Source organism: Leptopilina heterotoma, unplaced genomic scaffold, assembly GCF_015476425.1.
Source record: "Leptopilina heterotoma isolate Lh14 unplaced genomic scaffold, ASM1547642v1 Lhet_68, whole genome shotgun sequence".
Lineage (NCBI taxonomy): Eukaryota > Metazoa > Arthropoda > Insecta > Hymenoptera > Figitidae > Leptopilina > Leptopilina heterotoma.
Window position 1 is genome coordinate 1635033 of NW_025111157.1, and position 18400 is coordinate 1653432.

Here is an 18400-nt window from a genome sequence, read left to right on the forward strand (position 1 = left end):
AATTGATTTCTAAACTAGATACCAGAAAGAATTTCAAATCTAAAAATCTAATTTTACATCTATTAAAGATATTAGATCCAAGAGTTTGAAAATCTTTCAAATATAAATGATTAAAAATTTTCCATATATATATATATAAATATATAAATCTAATATACAATTCTATTTTTCTATCTCACAATGAAAATTTAGAGATTAAAAATAATTGAGATTAAAAATTGATAATTGCACTTTCAGAGTAGAAAATATACGATTTAAATATCTATTTGAATTTTCAATATTTTTGATACTTTTCTACTTTAAAAGATGCTTAATTTCAAAATATAAAAATTTAGAAGTAAATTCCCGACAATTTTTCCTTTTTTAATTCTCTAATTATCAAAATATTGATAAAAATAATTCATTAATCAATTTTTAATGAATTGAATTTTAATTTCCATTTATTATAAATAAACTTTATTATTATCAATTGATTCCAAAAAAGTATGAAATAATAGATTCACGAATCAGATAAACAATAAGGATACACTATCTAAAATATATGACAAAAAAATATTATACTTAATATTCTACTTTTATAATTCTACCTGCGATAAATCCATATCACGAAATCCCAATGGCGAGTTTTTCTTTACTAATTATTATTCTTTCAAATTACTCAAAAGAATTCAATTAGTAATCGATTATTTTAACCATACATAATATATTTATATATATATAATATTCATGTCGAGCATTTATCGCAAAACATACACAATTATTCAGCATGAAACTCAGCCATAGAATGGGATTAAACAAAATTTATTCTTATACAATAAACAAAAAATTACTAGAAAAAAAAATTCATGTTAATTGCGCACCACGAATTAAAATTAATTACACATTATTTGTTTTACGATTGTGATCGCTTGGACCAAAAATTATTACAAGTACATAAATTATACTTGTTGGAAAAATTTTATAGAACATTTTGTTATATACTATACACAATTATTATACGAACTTAAAACAAAAAGGAAAAAAAACAAACACTTATTAGAAGACTTGAAAAAATCTTAATTGCTAAATATGTTGCATTCCCTTCAGAAATATTCGATACAATATTTTTTTGTTTGCTTTATTTTCTTTTTATAATTAAGAGAAGGAAAAAAAATTGTATCATTTTAAGAATTTTTAGAAAGGCTTGAAACGCTTATGACCGTCGTAAGTAAGAATTTTACCTTCAATTAGACTTTGAACAACCCACGTGGTTGAGACAAGGGGAATTTCCCAACCTCGAGCTTTTTCAACAACCCACAATGGACATCTGTAATTTGTCAGAACCACTGTTCCTTCGATAAAACTAATTTCTGTAAAAGAAAAAAAATTTTTTATTTTCAAATATTAATTTTAATTTTGGAATAATTTCAGATTCTCCAGGCTTCACACTCATCTACTAAAACCTACTATTTAGTACTTTTTTCTACGTTATACTACTATTTGGGTACTTTTCTTAGATTTCAGCCACTAAAAGCTATTATTTTTTCTTTTTTTTGAGAATTTCCACTACTTTAAATTCGCTAATATAATACTCGAAATCAAAAAAACTATTCTCAAAAATTATAATAAAATTCTTTAAAACGATTCAATTATTTTCAATATCTACAGTATATTCATAAAATATCGCAAAAAAGAATTCAATTATTTAAAAAAAAATTATAAAATTTATCCAAAATTCAATTATTTTTATAAATAAAGTTTTCCACAAGAATTCAATTGTTTAAAATAAAATTTTCATAATTTATTTATTATAAATTTCGAAAAAATTGAAAAACTCATAAAATTATTATTCATAAACTATTTAACCAATAATTATACTCAAATATTTCAAAATTAATACAATTTTAGAAGAGTTGCGTTTCAATTTCAAATTTTAGAAAATGTCAATTTTCCAAAAAAACTTAGTTATTTGAAAAATTTTTGAAAATAATTGATATCGTCAGAACAATTTTATTATTTAAGACAGTAATTGAAAATTTCAATCTTCAGAAGAATTTTTCATTTTATGAAAATAATTGAATTTTTAGGAAGAATTTTATTAAAACTTTTGAAAATAATTGAAATCCTTTGAGAAATGTTGTTATTTATGAAATTAATTAAAAATTAATTGAAAATTTAATCTTCACAAGAATTTTTTATTTTATGAAAATAATTGAATTTTTAGGAAGAATTTTAATAAAATTTTTAAAAATAATTTAAATCCTTTAAGAAATGTTGTTATTGACGAAATTAATTGAAATCTTGCTAAGATTTTCATTCAAATTTTTGAAAAATAATATAATTGTTTCGATGAAAATTTAAATTCTTTCGAGGAATTTAATTATTTTCAAAATTCTTAGAATTCTTCACAGAAATTCAATTCTGTTCAAAAATTTTTTAAATTCTCGTAAAAATTCCAATTATTTTCAAAAGTAATAAAATTCTTCTACGAAAGTCAATTATTTTCAAAAATTTTAATAACATTCTTAGCAAACTTTCAATTATTTTCAAAAATTTTCCTCAGTTCAATTATTTTCAGTATCTACTAGGTAATTTAATGAAATTTTCCAAAAGAATTCAATTATTTAAAAAAAATTTTGACAAAATTCTACGCAAACATTTAATTTATTTTTTCATATAAATAATAAAAATTTAATCGAAATTCAATCATTTACACATTTTTTATAAACTTCTTCCCAATAATTCCACTATTTTCATGAATAATAAAATTCTTTTTAGGAATTCAATTATTTTTATAAATAATAAAACTCATCGCAGAAATTCAATTATTTATAATACAATTTTAATCAAATTCCTCGAAGAATGTAATTTTTCTTGAAAATTTTATTAAAACTCGTGAAAAGAATTCAATTATTTAACAATTTGTTGATAAAATTCAATTTAAAAAACATTTAATTATTCAATAAGTTATTTATTTTTGTATTTAAATAATTTAAATTTAAAAAAAAATTATCGTAAAAATTTCAATTCTCTTTATAAATAATAAAATTCATCTCTAAAATTCAATTATTCTCAAAAATTTTGATAAAATTCTATGCAAACATTTAATTATTTTAATAAATAATGAAAATTTCAAATGAAATCAATTATTTAAAATTTTATACAATTTTACAGGAATTTCTCCAAAAATGTAATTATTCTTCAAAATTTAATTTTAATTCCTCTAAAAAATTAATTATTTAAAAAAATGTTTTTTTTTAAATTCTTTGGAAAAATTCAATTATTTACAAAAATATTAGAATTTTTCACAGGAATTCAATTATTTTCAAATATTTTAATAAATAAATTAATAAAATTCTTCCTAAGAATTTAATTATTTACATAAATGATTCTTCGAAAGAATTTAATTTTATCAATAAATAACAAAATTATTCCCGAAAATTCAATTATTTTAAGGCATTTTAATAAAATTCTTTGAAAAATTTAATTATTTTCATAAATAACAATATTCATTACAAGAATTCATTTATTTTTAAAAGTAAAAAAAATTTTTTCTTGGAAATTCAATTATGTAAAAAAAATTCTAATAAAATCGTTCGCATGAATTCAATTATTTTCAATAAATAATAAAATGCTTTTTAGGAATTCAATTATTTTTAAAAAAATTTAATAAAATACCACACAGACATTCAATTATTATCAAAAATTTTAATAGAATTCTTTGTAAGATTAAATTATTTTTAAAAACTTTTCGCAATTGAATGATTTTCAATTTCTACAATTTTCATAAAATTTACAAACAGAATTCAATTATTTTCATGAATTAAGAAAACTTTCTCGGGAATTCAATTATTTAAATTAGAATTTGCATAAAATTAGTCAAAAGAAATCAATTTATTAAAAAAATTTTATAATATTCTTCGCAAGAATTAAATTATTTTTATAAATATTTAAATTCTTTAATGAATAATGAAATTCGTTGCAGGAATTAAATTTATTAGCATGATAAGAAAGAAGTACATATTTTTTATGAAAATTAGGGAAAAGTCCGAAAAATAAAATATAAAATGGAATTTTTGTCAGTTTTGCAAAGTTTTTAAAACGAGTTTTTTTGATCGTCAAGTTTAATTCTTCGATAGCTACTTTTTTTTTGTTTGAAATCTACTTTTTTATAATTAATTATCGAGTGCGAAGTCTGGATTAAAAATTAAAATACATGCTTTAAAAATAAGTTTTCGATAATTTCAAAATAGTTTCAACGTACCTGGATTGTCGACAACTCTTACATTTCCGCCAGCGTTCTCACAAATTCTACTCCAAAATGAAACGAATTCCTTGTCGCACTCCTCCTGATAGGGAATCACTACAATTGTATGCATCAATGGTTTTTGATCTCGTCGATTGAACATTTCAACGTAACTTCTCCTATCTATACTCCAACCGGCTGGCAATTTTTCTTCCGAGGGATTCACAGGTTTGTTCTGAAAGTATTTGAATTATTTTAAAATTTTCGAAAATAAAATTGAAATTTAAAAATAATTTTTTAATTATTTTCAGTTTTTGTAATATTTTGAGGAAAGAACTTACATTTTGACACGATCGAATCACCCACATGTGATTGTAAGCAGAAATGCCAACGGAAAGGCAGAGCAAACTCTTTGCAGTTAAATTTGGCAAATTTGTAATGAGTTTAGTACTTTCATATTCACTAACTGGTATGAGATCAAAACTTTCGTAAACTTTACCACCGCCAGCGACAATTTGTTGCTCCAAACGCTCCCTAACAAATGGCCGACCATTCCAAACTTCCTCATTTTCAGTTCCAACTTCCGATGAATTTGAATCAGTTCCATTGTCGACATTGTATCTATCGATACTCTCCACGGAAGCGCAAGTCAATACAAAGGACATTCCATCGAAAATTTTTGAATTCGCCTCAGGAATTGGTCCAAGAAGATCGATAGTCTCCTGGTCGTCGCTCTTCTTTCGATTACGTTGCTTTCCCTTTATTCTACTCTGTGGGCCCTTTGTTGTTATTTGTTCATTAGCCGTACCAGGAATTTCCTTTTGAACTCCATGCACTCCATTTTCATCGATAATTGAACAATTCGAGTCACTTGTCTTTCCATCTTTATCGACATCTTTATCTTTTTCCGCCTCTTTCGATTTAGAAACAACGCCCGAGACAGATGGCTCATCTTCAGTTGTTTTATTAATTAAGTTTGTCAATGATTTCTTTGATTTCGGTGTTGGTGCTGTTGATGTATTTCGTCTTGAACGCCGTTTACCGTCCACCATATTGTCCAATGTCACCTGTAATTTAATTGCAATTCTTTAATTATTTTCTAAAATAAAATATAATTAAAATATAATATAATTTATTATTTTTCAAAAATTTCAAAATTCATCTTTCATGTTTTATAATAATTAAAGATAATCCATTATTATTTTATATTATAAGAATCTTGTAAGTTACTGTAACTTCTTCAAAATTATTTTCAACATTTCAATTCAATTATTATTTTCTACAATTATTAGCTAAAATTCTTCTTCAAATCAATTATTTTTAATAATTATTGAAAATGTTCTTTGAGAATTTTCACATTAATTTGTTTACAATTCAATTTTACGAAATTCACATTTTTAAAAATTTCAATTTGAAACCTTTTTCAAAATTCAATTACAATATCTAAAAATTCACTCTATAATGCTTTGCAAATTCAATTATTATTTAAAATTTTTAAATGAAATTAATTTTTAAATCAATTCTTATTAGAAAAGTCTACGCGAATTTAATTATTTATTAAATAATTTAATTTTTCTCAAAATTGAATTTTCATAAGGAATTTTATCAAAAATTTTTTAAATAATTTAATTCTTTCCACGAATTTTAATAAAATTGTTAAAAATAATTACATTTTTCGAAGAATTAGATTAAAATTCTATTAAAAATAATTGAAATTCTGCGATGAGTTTTATTGTTTGTGAAAATAATTATAATTCATTTTTAAATCAATTCCTATTTTGAAAATTCTTCAAAAATTCAATTATTTAAATGCAAAAATAAATAATTTATAGAATAATCGATTATTTATTAAAATTAAATACTTATAAAGAATTTTATCAAAATTTTTTAATATAATTAAAATCTTTCGAGAAATTTTAGTAAATCTTTTGAAAATAATTACATTTCTCGAGGAATTAATTTAAAATTGTCTTAAAAATAATTAAATTCGTGTGAAGAATGTTGTTATTTATGAAAATAATTGAATTATTGGGAAGAAATTTATAAACAATTTGTAAATGATTGAATTTCTGTTAAATTTTTATTATTTATGAAATTAATTAAATGTTTGCGTAGAATTTTGTTAAAAATTTTTTTAAATAATTGAATTATACTGGAAAATTTTATTAAAATAGTAAATATTGAAAATCATTGAACTGAGGACAATTTTTGAAAATAATTGAAAGTTTGCAAAGAATTTTAGTAAAATTTTTGAAAATAATTGAATTTCGTAGAAGAATTTTATTACTTTTAAAAATAATTGAAATTTTTACGAGAATTTTAAAGAATTTTTGAACAGAATCGAATTTCTGCGACGAATTTTTTGAATTTTGAAAATAATTAAATGCCTCCAAAAAATTTAAAGTTTCATCGAAATAATTATATTAATTTCCAAAAATTTTAATAAAAATCTTAGCAAGATTTCAATTATTTTCATAAATAACAACATTTTTCAAAGGATTTCAATTATTTTCAAAAATTTTAATAAAATTCTTTGCAAGAATTCAATTATTTTCATAAATAATAAAATTCTTATGAAGATTTCAATTATTTTCTTAAATAATAAAATTCTTCTGAGGATTTCAATTATTTTCATTAATAGAAAAATTCTTCGTAGGATTTCAATTATTTTCGAAAATTTGAAACATATTCTTGTCAAAAAATCCCTTCAAAGTAAAATTAATAGGAAAAATTAAATTACTTTTCATTAATAATAAAATTCTACTGAGGAATTCAATTATTATCAATACAATTTTAATAAACATCAAAAATGAAATATTTCATTATAATTATTAACAGTCACGATTCAATAAAAAAGTTGAAAGAATTCTTTGTTTAATTCAATTATTTTTAAATGTTTGAATTAAAATTATTTAAAAACTACATTATTTAAAAAGAAAACACACAAAGAAATTCTTCAAAAAGAATTTAATTATTTTCTAAAAATTTTAACAAAATTCAATAATTAAATATTTAATTTCAATTATTTAAGAAATACGATTATTTTAAAAACTTGAAAGAAATTGTTCATAAAATTCAATTACTTTCAAAAATTTCATTTAAAAGTATTAAAATAAACTCCATTATTTAAAAAAAAATTTAAAGAAATTCTTCAAAAGAATAGTAATTAGGATTTTAAAAAATTTTAATACAATTTTTCACGAAATATCAATTATTTTCATAAATAATAAAATTCTGCGAAAAAATTCAATTATTCTCAAATTTTTTTGCAAGAATTCAATGATTTATTTTTAATAGATTAATTTTAAAATTGAAAATATTTGAAAAGAAAAATTAAGGAGCAAGTTTTCGAAAGTTGATAAATCCATTTTTCAAAAAAATTGAGATAAACTCATATTTAAAATATTAAAATCCTTAGAAATCAATTTATTACTGTTCAAAATAAGAAAAAAATTTATTACCAAAGAATTTTCAATTTAAAAAATATTTTGGCCTAACCTTGATGATTTTTAATTTTAATTTTTTAAATGAAAATTAATTTAAATTAAAAATTAATTATTAAACGATTATTAATATAGATTGAAAGAATAAATAATTTACCTGCGTAATCGAGTGTGGCGTTGATGGAAGACTCTTTTGTTCGCTCCACAATTCCTCCTTTAAAACTTGAGCTTGATCGGGCGTGAGAAAAATGTCTTTAATTTGAACAGTAATCTTTTTGCCCTCATCTGGCTCAACTACATAAGACACTTTATTATTTGTCTCGACAATATCAACAATCATTCCGCATGGTCCATAATCCCCATCCTTTGTCAATGTATAAACAGAAAGTCCATTGCCAAATGTCTCCGAAATTGGAATAATAAATTCAGCTATTAATTGTTTACTTTTACCATCGAGAAAATTAACTTTATACTTTGTCTTATTCTTATCCATCACATGTCCAGCGTAATAATTATTATCAGACCATTTGGCAAATACTTGTTTACCCAATAATTCATCAGGTTGATCGACGGCGAACGATGAATTTCTCAATCCTTCCAATGATTTTTTCACTGGAGTGGAAAAACCTGCTTTTGTCTTATTATCCTTAATTGCGAACGATTCATCACTGTCCTCAGTAATTGGTTCAACAACATTTGGCGATGTTTTTGTAGTGGCGATAATTTTAGTCCTTTTTCTCGTTGTTCTCGTCTGCAGTCTCTTTGGTGGTCTTCCTTTTTTCAACGATCTCTGTGGTGTCTCTTCTGCTTCTGGTGTTGATGAACGAATTTTCTCATCAATCATATCGACTCCATTTTGTAATTCAAAAATATTAACATCAGTACTGAGGAAATTTAAAATTGATGTCGATATAAGGTGGGAATTTTTCCATTCTTTACCTAATTGTTCGAGTTCTAAACTCGATTTACCATCGATTGGATGGAATTTTTTTGTATGTTTCGCTTTACCCTTGGGAATGGAGAATAATTTATCGTTCGTTAATTTTGTTGCTACTGAGCCGGAACTTGATGACGATGTCGATGAACTTATGGTCGATGTGGACATAATTGAGAAACGTGGATAAGTCGCCGACGTTACTGAACCTGGTGATCCGTCTTTATTGTCATTTCCCGAAATATCGGCAAGTGACGTTGATGTATCGCTATTTCGAATTTGATCGTTACTAATCTCACAATTAACAGCCAATAATTCTTTATTTAAAACATCCTTTGTACTCTCATCGATTGTTATTAAACATTTCAATCGAACAGAAATGACAAATTCCTTTTCGATTTGTTGCGTTTTCGTTGGTGCCGTGAGAGTCACGTGACTTTCACTCGTTGATTTATTCTCAAGCATCGAATCACCTTCACTGTCACTGACAACAAAGACTTTGGGAAGTTTTTCCTTTGTTTCGCTATCGGACTTGAGACTCGCTGTTGTATCTAAATCATCGCCTTCGATATCACCGCCATTGATGAGAGTATTTTCCACTTTCAAATTATCCTTGACGATAGGCTTGTTGTCTTGTAATTCGCTTTCTTTTTTCTCCACCTTTTTGTTGTCATCATCGTCCTTTATTTCTGGAATTTTACTTTCATCCTGAGAGGAGTCGATAACAATTTTATCATCATCATCATCGTCGTCGTCATCGATTTCGACAATTTCCGAAGGTCTTGCCTTAATTTCTTGACTCAGGGAAGATCGATCATAAATCACTTCAATGCTCATTCTCGATTTGACTATTTGTTCATTTTGTTCATTTGGCTTTTTCTCATTTTCGGACTTTTCGTCAATCTCCATTGAAGTCGGCAATTGTTTCCCATCCGTAACTTCGTCGATTTCTGCATTTGTATCCGAATCAGTTAATACGGCCAATAATTCCGATTCTGTTGATTCTTTTTCGATAATTGGCTTCGACGATAATGTCGAATCACATTCTCCACCTAATTGTTTCAGAGCATCTTCTATACTATTCGCTTTTTCTAATTCGTTAATTTCACATTTAGTATCATTCTCCTCTGGAGTTGTCAACTTTTCGATATTATTAGTCGTATCGTCAGTAATTTCAACTATTTTACTCAATTCTTTTTCTAAATTAGTGTCATCATCAGTTTTATTAAAATCCTTCTTCTCGTCACCATTCTCGGTAAAATTGTCAGAAAAATCAATTTCCTTTGATTCATTTAAATCCTTGAGGAGAGAATTCTCATTTTGATTTGATACATCGTTATTGGCAAAATTTGCAACAGTCGAATCATTCTGATTTTCATCGCCATCATTCACTGAATCAATGGCTTCGTTTACTAAATCACATTCTTCTTCTAAAGAATTTTCCAATCCTGCTTCTAAATTCTTTTCGGAGCAATCTTGTGTTGATTCTTGAGTTTCGGGAATAATTACACATTCAGACTGGTCACATTTTTGTTCGGAATTTTTAACATCAGTTGTATCACTTTCCATCAATTCCAATTCATCTTCAATTTTATTTCTTTTAATTTTCGGTAAATTTTCACATGAATCCTCACTGAAATCAGCTCTACGTTTCAATGATTTATCTGCAAGGGCTGATAATTTTTTTGATGGCGAAAAACATGGTGGTGGTGTTCCATGAACAATATCCTCGTCTTCCTCCGTCTGCTCCACTATTGATTCTTCCTTTGACGTTGAATTCTCATTCTCCATTATTTTCTCCGTATTATCATTTTCTTTGACAATACTCACAACCTCAGAATCATTCATCGGCAAATCAAGTTCTTGACTGTCTCCAGTGTCGAGTAAATGAAAATCCTGACTTTCGGCCGTACAATTGGAAGTATTCACTGTGTTATTGGCAAATTGAGAATTTGATTCACTCTCCTCGAAAAATGTGTCCTGTGTATCCGATGGCATGTCAGTTTTTTCCGCATCGGACATGATTGTTAAACTCGTATTCTATATTAATGTCTTCAATAATCTGAAATATAAAACATTAGTTTAATGAAGGAAAACAAAATTCTCATTTATCAAAAATTAAAAATAGGACAAATAAATATTTAACATGTTTACATTATGATTGCTCTTGTCATCTAAGTCTTAATCAAATTTTAACAATAACAGACTTCGCACTCGATAAATTAATTTTAAAAAAGTAGCGAAAAATTAGACAAAAATTCCATTCGATATTTTTTATTTTCCTAACTTTTTCCAAATTTTCATCAAAAATAATTTAATTCTTGCCAAGAATATTATAAAAAAATTTAAATTATTCATTTCTTTCGACTAATTTTATGCAAATTCTAATTCAAAGAATTGAATTCCTGAGAAATTTTTATTAATTCATGAAAAAATTGAATTCTTACAAAAATTTTTGCAAAAAAATTTTTTAAATAATTGAATTCTGCTTGAAAATTTTATGAAAATAGTAGATATTAAAAATCATTAAATTGTGAAAAGTTTTTAAAAATAATTAAATTTTACAAAGAATTCTATTAAAATTTTTGACAATAATTGAATGTCTGTGAGGTATTTATTAATTTTTTTTTGAAAATAATTGAATTCCTAAAAAGCATTTTATTATTTATGAAAATAATTGAATTCTTGTAAACTATTTTATTATAATTTCTTAAAATAATTGAATTCCCAAGAAGAAATTTATTACTTTTAAAAATAATTGAATTCTTGTGATGAATATTGTTATTTATGAAAATAGTTGAATTTTACAAAGAATTTTATTAAAATGCCTCAAAATAATTGAATTCTTTCGAAGAATTATTTATCGACATAATTGAATTCTTTCGAAGAATTATTTATGTAAATAATTGAATTCTCGGGAAGAATTTTATTAAAATCTAAAAGAATAATTGAATTATTTCAAAAAAATTAAATTAAAATTGTATTTAAAATAATTAAATTCGTGTGAAAAATTCTAATATTTTTGTAAATAATTGAGTTCTTCCAAAGAATTTCAAAAAAACATTTTTTTAAATAATTGATTTTTTCGAGGAGTGGAAATTAAATTTTTAAAAATAATTACATTATTTGAGCAACTCTTGTAAAATTGTGTTAAAATTAATTGAAATCCTGCTATGAATTTTATTATATTTATGGAAGTAATCGAATAGTTGAAAAGAATTTTATTAAAATTTTCAAAAATAATTGAATTCCTGAGAAGAATTTTTATTATTTATAAAATTAATTGAATTATTGCGAAGAATTTTATTAAAATGTTTAAAAATAATTGAATTGCTGTGAAAAATTTTGTGTTTTTTTTTAAATAATTAAATTCTTCATAAGAATTTTACAAACATGGTTTTAAATAATTAATTCTTCGAAATATAATATATGAAAATTTTATTTTAAACAATTATTGAATTCTTGTGGAAAATTTTATTTGTGAAATTAATTGAATTTTTTAATTAAGTAATTTAAAATAGTATTAAAAATAATTGAATTCCTTTGGATGAATTTTATCATTTTTTTTTAAAATTGAATTATGGAAAACTTTATTTGTGAAAAAAATTGAATTCTTGCTGAGAATGTAATCAAAAATGTTTAAATAATTGAATTTCCAAGAAAAATGTTATTATTAGTGAAATTAATTGAATTATTGTGAAGATTTATATAAAAATGTTCTTAAATAATTGATTTTTTCGTAATTTTTTTGAAAATGCTATTCTAAATTGATTGAATTCCTGTGGAAATTTTATTATGGAAAATCTTAAAAAAAACATTAATTTTAGCTTTTAGTGGCTGAAATCTAAAAAAAGTACCCAAATAGTAGCAGGTAACGTAAAAATGTAGAAAATAGTATTATCTTTTCATAGATGAGTGCGAAGCCTGCAATAATGTTTACAAAAATTGTTCCATTTCACTGAATATAAAAAAATTTTAAATATTACAAAATGAGTAAAATTAACTGAAACAAATTAGTATCTGAATGTGAAAAGAATAGAATTTCTGAAAGATCTAAACTAATGAAAGCATAAAGATATTTTCCTAAATTGACAACAAATGAGAAAATAATTGATATTTTTACCCCTTCAATTGTTACGCTACTGACAACCCTGGGGCCCCGTGAGAAAAACAGCATTGTTAGCGAATTCTGCTTATGTATCATAATCTAAATGCTTAGTGAAATAGTGCTCAAAAACAATTTTTTAAGTTAAACCTTTTGTTTATAGGTAAGTTTCACTCACCTTTATTTAATCCCCGAGGATAAAACCTCGTTATTTTCCTGATTTTTGGTGGTAATTGCAGTCTAAAGTAAAAATATTGCATTGGCTACCGGCCTGAATTGCATAAAATTTACTTCAGTAATATAGTTTGTTCCATTAAATTCCACTGCTATTTTCTTATTTTACTTTAGTTCCATTAAATTTCATTGAATACACTGTTGAGCAATAATAAAGCCGGTAAACAATTGAGCGAATAGAAACAGTATACTTTTTGGAGCACAATCAAGAAAAAAGAGAGATGAGAATGATGAAGAACGCGAATATTGAATATCTGAATCGCATCGCGGTGCGTAATGTCTGATTTACAATAAACGTTGCGAACGAACCTTAAGGTCTGCAGTTTCCAGTGGGTGTGCATGATGCTTAAGTCTCGTTTCGCGCGAAAACGGGACCGGAAGCAAACAAAACCGACCACTTTGTTTTTTTGATCATTTCAATTTTGATAAAAAAGAAAATTTGTTCACTGTAAGAAAAAGAAGTATTCAGTTAATTTAACCTTAATAATAAATTTCTTGTTTTTTTGCTATTAAAGTGTTTTTAGAAGTCAAAATCCAGCTTAGAATCTAGTAGAACTTGTAGAAGTCATAGAAGCTAACAGGAAGTGACGTTTCTCGTTTACTTCCACCACTTTATTTCGACTTGTAAATTGTAACGGTCGCAAAATTATTTACTTGTTAATTATTCATAATAATCGTGTTGATTCGTTAATTGTTAATTGTTATTTGTTAAAAAAAACAGTTTTCTAAAATATTTCCTCGCTGAAGAATAAGTTAACTTACACAGGTAAGTTTGGAATTAGAAAAAAGTTTACAAAAATGAAAATAGTTATTTTTAACCTATATTTTTGCAGTAAAATCTTGAATCTTGAAAATGTCAACAAGTAGTAAGAATATAGAGACGAATGTTCAGATTTGTCAAAAAATGGTTGTATCATTAAGACAATTAATGGATGAGACAAAAAATCTAAGACGTAAGTTTTTATATTTCCAAACAATAATTTATTTCCAATGCGTAATTGAAATAAAAATTTGTCCACTCTTACAGTTCGCAAAATGAAAATATTTCACGCATTATTTCGACATGAATTTTTTTTTTCAGTTAAACTTGCACAAATGGAGTCTGATTTGATGTTACTTTATGAGCCTCCTTATTTGGATTTATTGAAGAATCTCGAAATGTATGGAGACAATGATAATGTGGATAAAAATGGAAGTTAGACAAAGTTTTCTCAACAAAAAAGACATCTTACAAAGATAAGTCTCTCTCTAAATGTATAATAAAATTTCGACCAACTAATTTCATTCATGTTAAATAATTAAAATTCAATTCTGTGATAAATTGATAATTGTATTCATAGAAAGATAAGTTAAAAGTTATTTTTGATAAAAATAAATATTTAATATCTTTAAATATATTTATTGCATTATATTCGCTTTTTTTGTATAGACTGATACATTTAAAGAGCAGTATGCAGGGCTCGAACTAGGTCCGCAAATTTGCTTCAAGTCCATAAAAGTCAGTTTTTTTTTAAAAAAAAAAGGTCCGTAATTTAGTAGAAAATGGACAAAAAGTTCCTAAATTGTACGATATAATTTGGTGAATTTTAGAGAAATTACAAATAATTGCAGAAATTAAATTATTTTCAGAAGTAATAAATTTTCTTCGCATAAATTCAATTATGTTAAATTTTTTTTAAAAATTCTCATCAAAATTTCAATTATTTTTAGAAATAATAAAATTCTTCTCCGAAATTCAATTATTTTCAAAAATTTTATTAAAATTCTTTGGCAAAATTTCAATTATTTCCAAAAATTTCCTCAATTCAATGATATTTAATATCTACTATTTTAACAACATTTTCCAAAAAAATTCAATTATTTAAAAAAAAATTTAATAAAATTCTACGCAAACCTTTAATTATTTTCATAAAATAATAAAAATTTCACAGGAATTCAATTATTTACAAATTTTTTATACATTTCTTCGCAATCATTCAATTATTTTTATAAATAGTAAAATTTTTACATGAATTCAATTACTTTAGTAAATAATAAAATTCTTTTCAGGAATTCAATTATTTTCATAAATATATAAAACTCATCGCAGTATTTCAATTATAGTTAATACAATTTTAATGGAATTCCTTGAAAAATGTAATCATTCTTAAAATTTTTATTAAAATTCGTCGAAAGAATTTAATTATTTAAAAATTTGTTGATATAATTTCTTTATGAGAATTGAATTATTCAATAAATTATTTTTTTTTTATTTAGATAATTGAATTCTAGTAGAATTTTCTAATAAAAATTGATTTAAAAATGAATTTCACTAAAATTTTAGATTATAATTGAATATTATAAAAGCATTAAAGCCTGAATTTTTAGAAATAATTGAATTTTGAAAAGGATTTATATTAAAATCTTTGAAAATTTTATTTTCTCAAACTTTTAACTAACAATTCTGTAGAAGAATTAATTTTTTTGTAGAAGTTTTGTTTCAATTTTACTTGAAATTAATTTTTTGAACTTTGTATTTTCTAATATTATATTTAATTGAGGAATTTCCGAATAATTGAAATTTTGTAAAATTGAGTTGTAAACAAATGAATTTGAAAATTCTCAAAGAACTTTTTCAAAAAATTATTAAAAATAATGGATTTATAGAAGAATTTTAGTTAAAAACACTAGAAGAAAATTCAAAAGAATTCAATTATTTAAAAATTGTTGATAAAATTCTTTATGAGAATTCAATTTTGAGAAACATTCAATTATTCAATAAATTATATAATTTTGTATTTAAATAATTGAATTCTAATAAAAATTGATTTTCATTTTATAAAAATGAATTTCAGTTAAAATTTTACGTAATAATTGAATATTAAAATCATTATAGTGGGGTTAATTTAAAAAAATAATTGAATTTTGAAATTAACTTTTTTGAAAAAGTTTAATTGAAATTTTTTATGTATATTATTTGAAGTTTTTATTTTCTAATATATTATATTTAATTCAAGAATTTACAAATTATTAAAATTTCATAAAATAAAATATTATAAACAAATATGGATTTGAAAATTGTCAAAGCATTTTTTGTTAAATTAAAAATAATCGATTTAAAGAAGAATTTTAGTTGAAAATTCTTGAAAATAAGAATTATCTTCATGTTTTATACTTATGGAAAATTTAATTTATATTTCTAATTAAAATGTTCTCTTATTTGACTCGGACTGGTTATATTTTTGTCAGTAATTGGTCCGTAATTTTTCATTTTTGGTCCGTAAAGTCCGTATTTTTAAATGCTTTCACTGGTTCGAGCCCTGAGTATGCAAGTCTATTAACATAAATGTATATAATTTCTATATAGATTTTTTTAAAATTGCATAAACAGTAACCACTTAAAGGAGCGCATATATATATTTATTTATATAATTTCTTAATTAATTATCAGTACGTTTACTTTTGTACGGCCTCTTGTCTTTCTTTTGGACGTCAATTTAGTTCATGCGCCTAAATTCTCGACCATAAAATCTATTTATTAAAACTCAAATATAAAATATATATATTTATATATATTTATATTAAAATATGTAACGAAATATATCTTCTCATATCTCGCTTTTCATTGTAGGAGACGTTTAATTATTCGTGTTTTTAAAATATATTATTATTATTATTATTCTGTTGACAACGAAAAAGAAAATTAACAAAAACCAGAAGAAATTTTCTATAATTTAAAACAAAAGGCGTGTTTTCGTTGTTTAAAAAATATAATTACAATGCGAATGACGAATTATTTGCCTTTAATTACGCGAGAGCACAAATATACGATGTTCACAACATTTATTAAGTCAACAATAGATTATACACTTATTTTTTTTCTTGCTCCTTAAATAATTAGTTACAATTATCAAAAGAATATTTATTTGATATTTATTTAAATAAATAAATATTCAATCGATAATAAAGTAAACCAATTATTTATATGAAAAACAAATTTTTATATTTTTAGTGCATCAGGCAGATTAGAATATTAGATTTTTCGCCAGATGAAAGAGAAGTTCAAATTGAATAATCGCAAAAATAAAATTAATAATTTGTTTTATTAAAGTTTTTTTTCCTCTTTCTTTCTTATTCGCGATAAAATACTTTTGGCTATTTAATCTTTTGCAAAGAAAATTGATTTGTTTCCTTTTAAATAATTAATTAATTTGTTTTCTTTGAAATAATTAATTAATTTATTTTCTTTGAAATAATTTCTAGAATATTATTTTAACGCTGAAAAATGAAAGCATTTTTCCGTATACATATAGAATTTTATTCCATTCAATAGTATATCTCGCGATTAATCAGAATTTTTGCATCAATTCGCAAGGCTCCTTCGTAGACTCGTCACAAATTTTTTTGATTCAGTTATTTTTCAGACAGATATTCAATTGATTCACAAAATAATATTTATTTGTTATAAATAATTATTTCGTTTATTTAATTTCTTTAAATTTCATTTCCTGAGAAATATTTAATTATTTATTCGATAACAGATTGTCAAGTGAATAATTATTTGAATTTTATTTTATTGCTAATAAAAAAAAATCTATGGAAAAATAACTTTGAAGTTATAAAAAATATAAAAACGTACTTTTATTATTTTTTATTCTTGAATATTATTGTCTTTCAATTAGAATCTTATTCGATAATAAATTTATTCTTTTGTAAATAAATAATTATAAATAAATAAATTAAATAATTAATAAATTAATTAATAAATAAAGAAATTAATGAATAAATAAATTAAGGAATTAATAAATAAATAAACGAATTAATGAATAAATAAATTAAGTAATTAATAAATAAATAAAATGAATTAATTAATTGTTTATCAATTGAAAAACGATTTTACTAGTCGAGTCTAGAAAAAGAATTGCCCCGCGAAAAGTGCATTACTTATAGAGTTAATTAAGCTTCTCCTTGTTTCAAGGTACTTTCAATTCAAGGTACAAACACCGAAATTACAAGAAAAAAAAAATTCTAAATCCCCGTACAAAAATCCGACTTTTATATCTAAAATCAATCTTTATCTTAATTAATGAGTAATCTAATAATTTATTATTTAAGGAATCGAATATTTATATATATTTATTTTATTTATGTAAAAAAAGGCATTAAAATTGTAAAATTATTTCGTAAAATCGGATTTTCGATCAAACATTCAGAAATTTTTTTAGTCCAAAAGTTATTGAACTACAACCATATCTTATTAAAGTAGACTCGGGACCAATAGTTTTCTGCTTTTTATTCTTTCGTCTATAATTTTATTGGTCACGTAAATCATTATCATCAGTCTCAGTGCCAGTTTTATAGGGTTTTATCCGTATATAAGTTTTATTTTCTTGTTTTTTTTTCTCTCCTTATAAATTACGGTTGTGTTGTTTCTTTTTATATAGTATTTAAAAATGATTTCTCCCTTTTTTTTTATATAT

The 18400-nt window shown here is 23.3% G+C and overlaps 2 protein-coding genes across 2 annotated transcripts in view; one reads left to right on the forward strand and one right to left on the reverse strand.

Annotated features, from left to right (window-relative positions):
• Window positions 1-443: 443 nt before the first annotated feature.
• LOC122510156 (serine-rich adhesin for platelets-like) lies at window positions 444-13205 on the reverse strand. Its single transcript, XM_043624604.1, has 5 exons — window positions 12886-13205; window positions 7826-10664; window positions 4567-5292; window positions 4244-4460; window positions 444-1349 (listed from the first exon to the last, which is right to left on the reverse strand). The coding sequence occupies exons 2-5, from the start codon at window positions 10622-10624 to the stop codon at window positions 1174-1176; spliced, it is 3918 nt and encodes a 1305-aa protein (XP_043480539.1). The 5' UTR covers window positions 10625-10664; window positions 12886-13205; the 3' UTR covers window positions 444-1173.
• LOC122510158 (dehydrogenase/reductase SDR family member 7) overlaps window positions 12746-18400 on the forward strand; it is a 31995-nt gene continuing 26340 nt past the window's right edge. The window contains exon 1 of the mRNA XM_043624608.1: window positions 12746-12870. The gene's annotated coding sequence lies outside the window, so the exon portion shown is untranslated. The remainder of the gene's footprint in view (window positions 12871-18400) is intronic.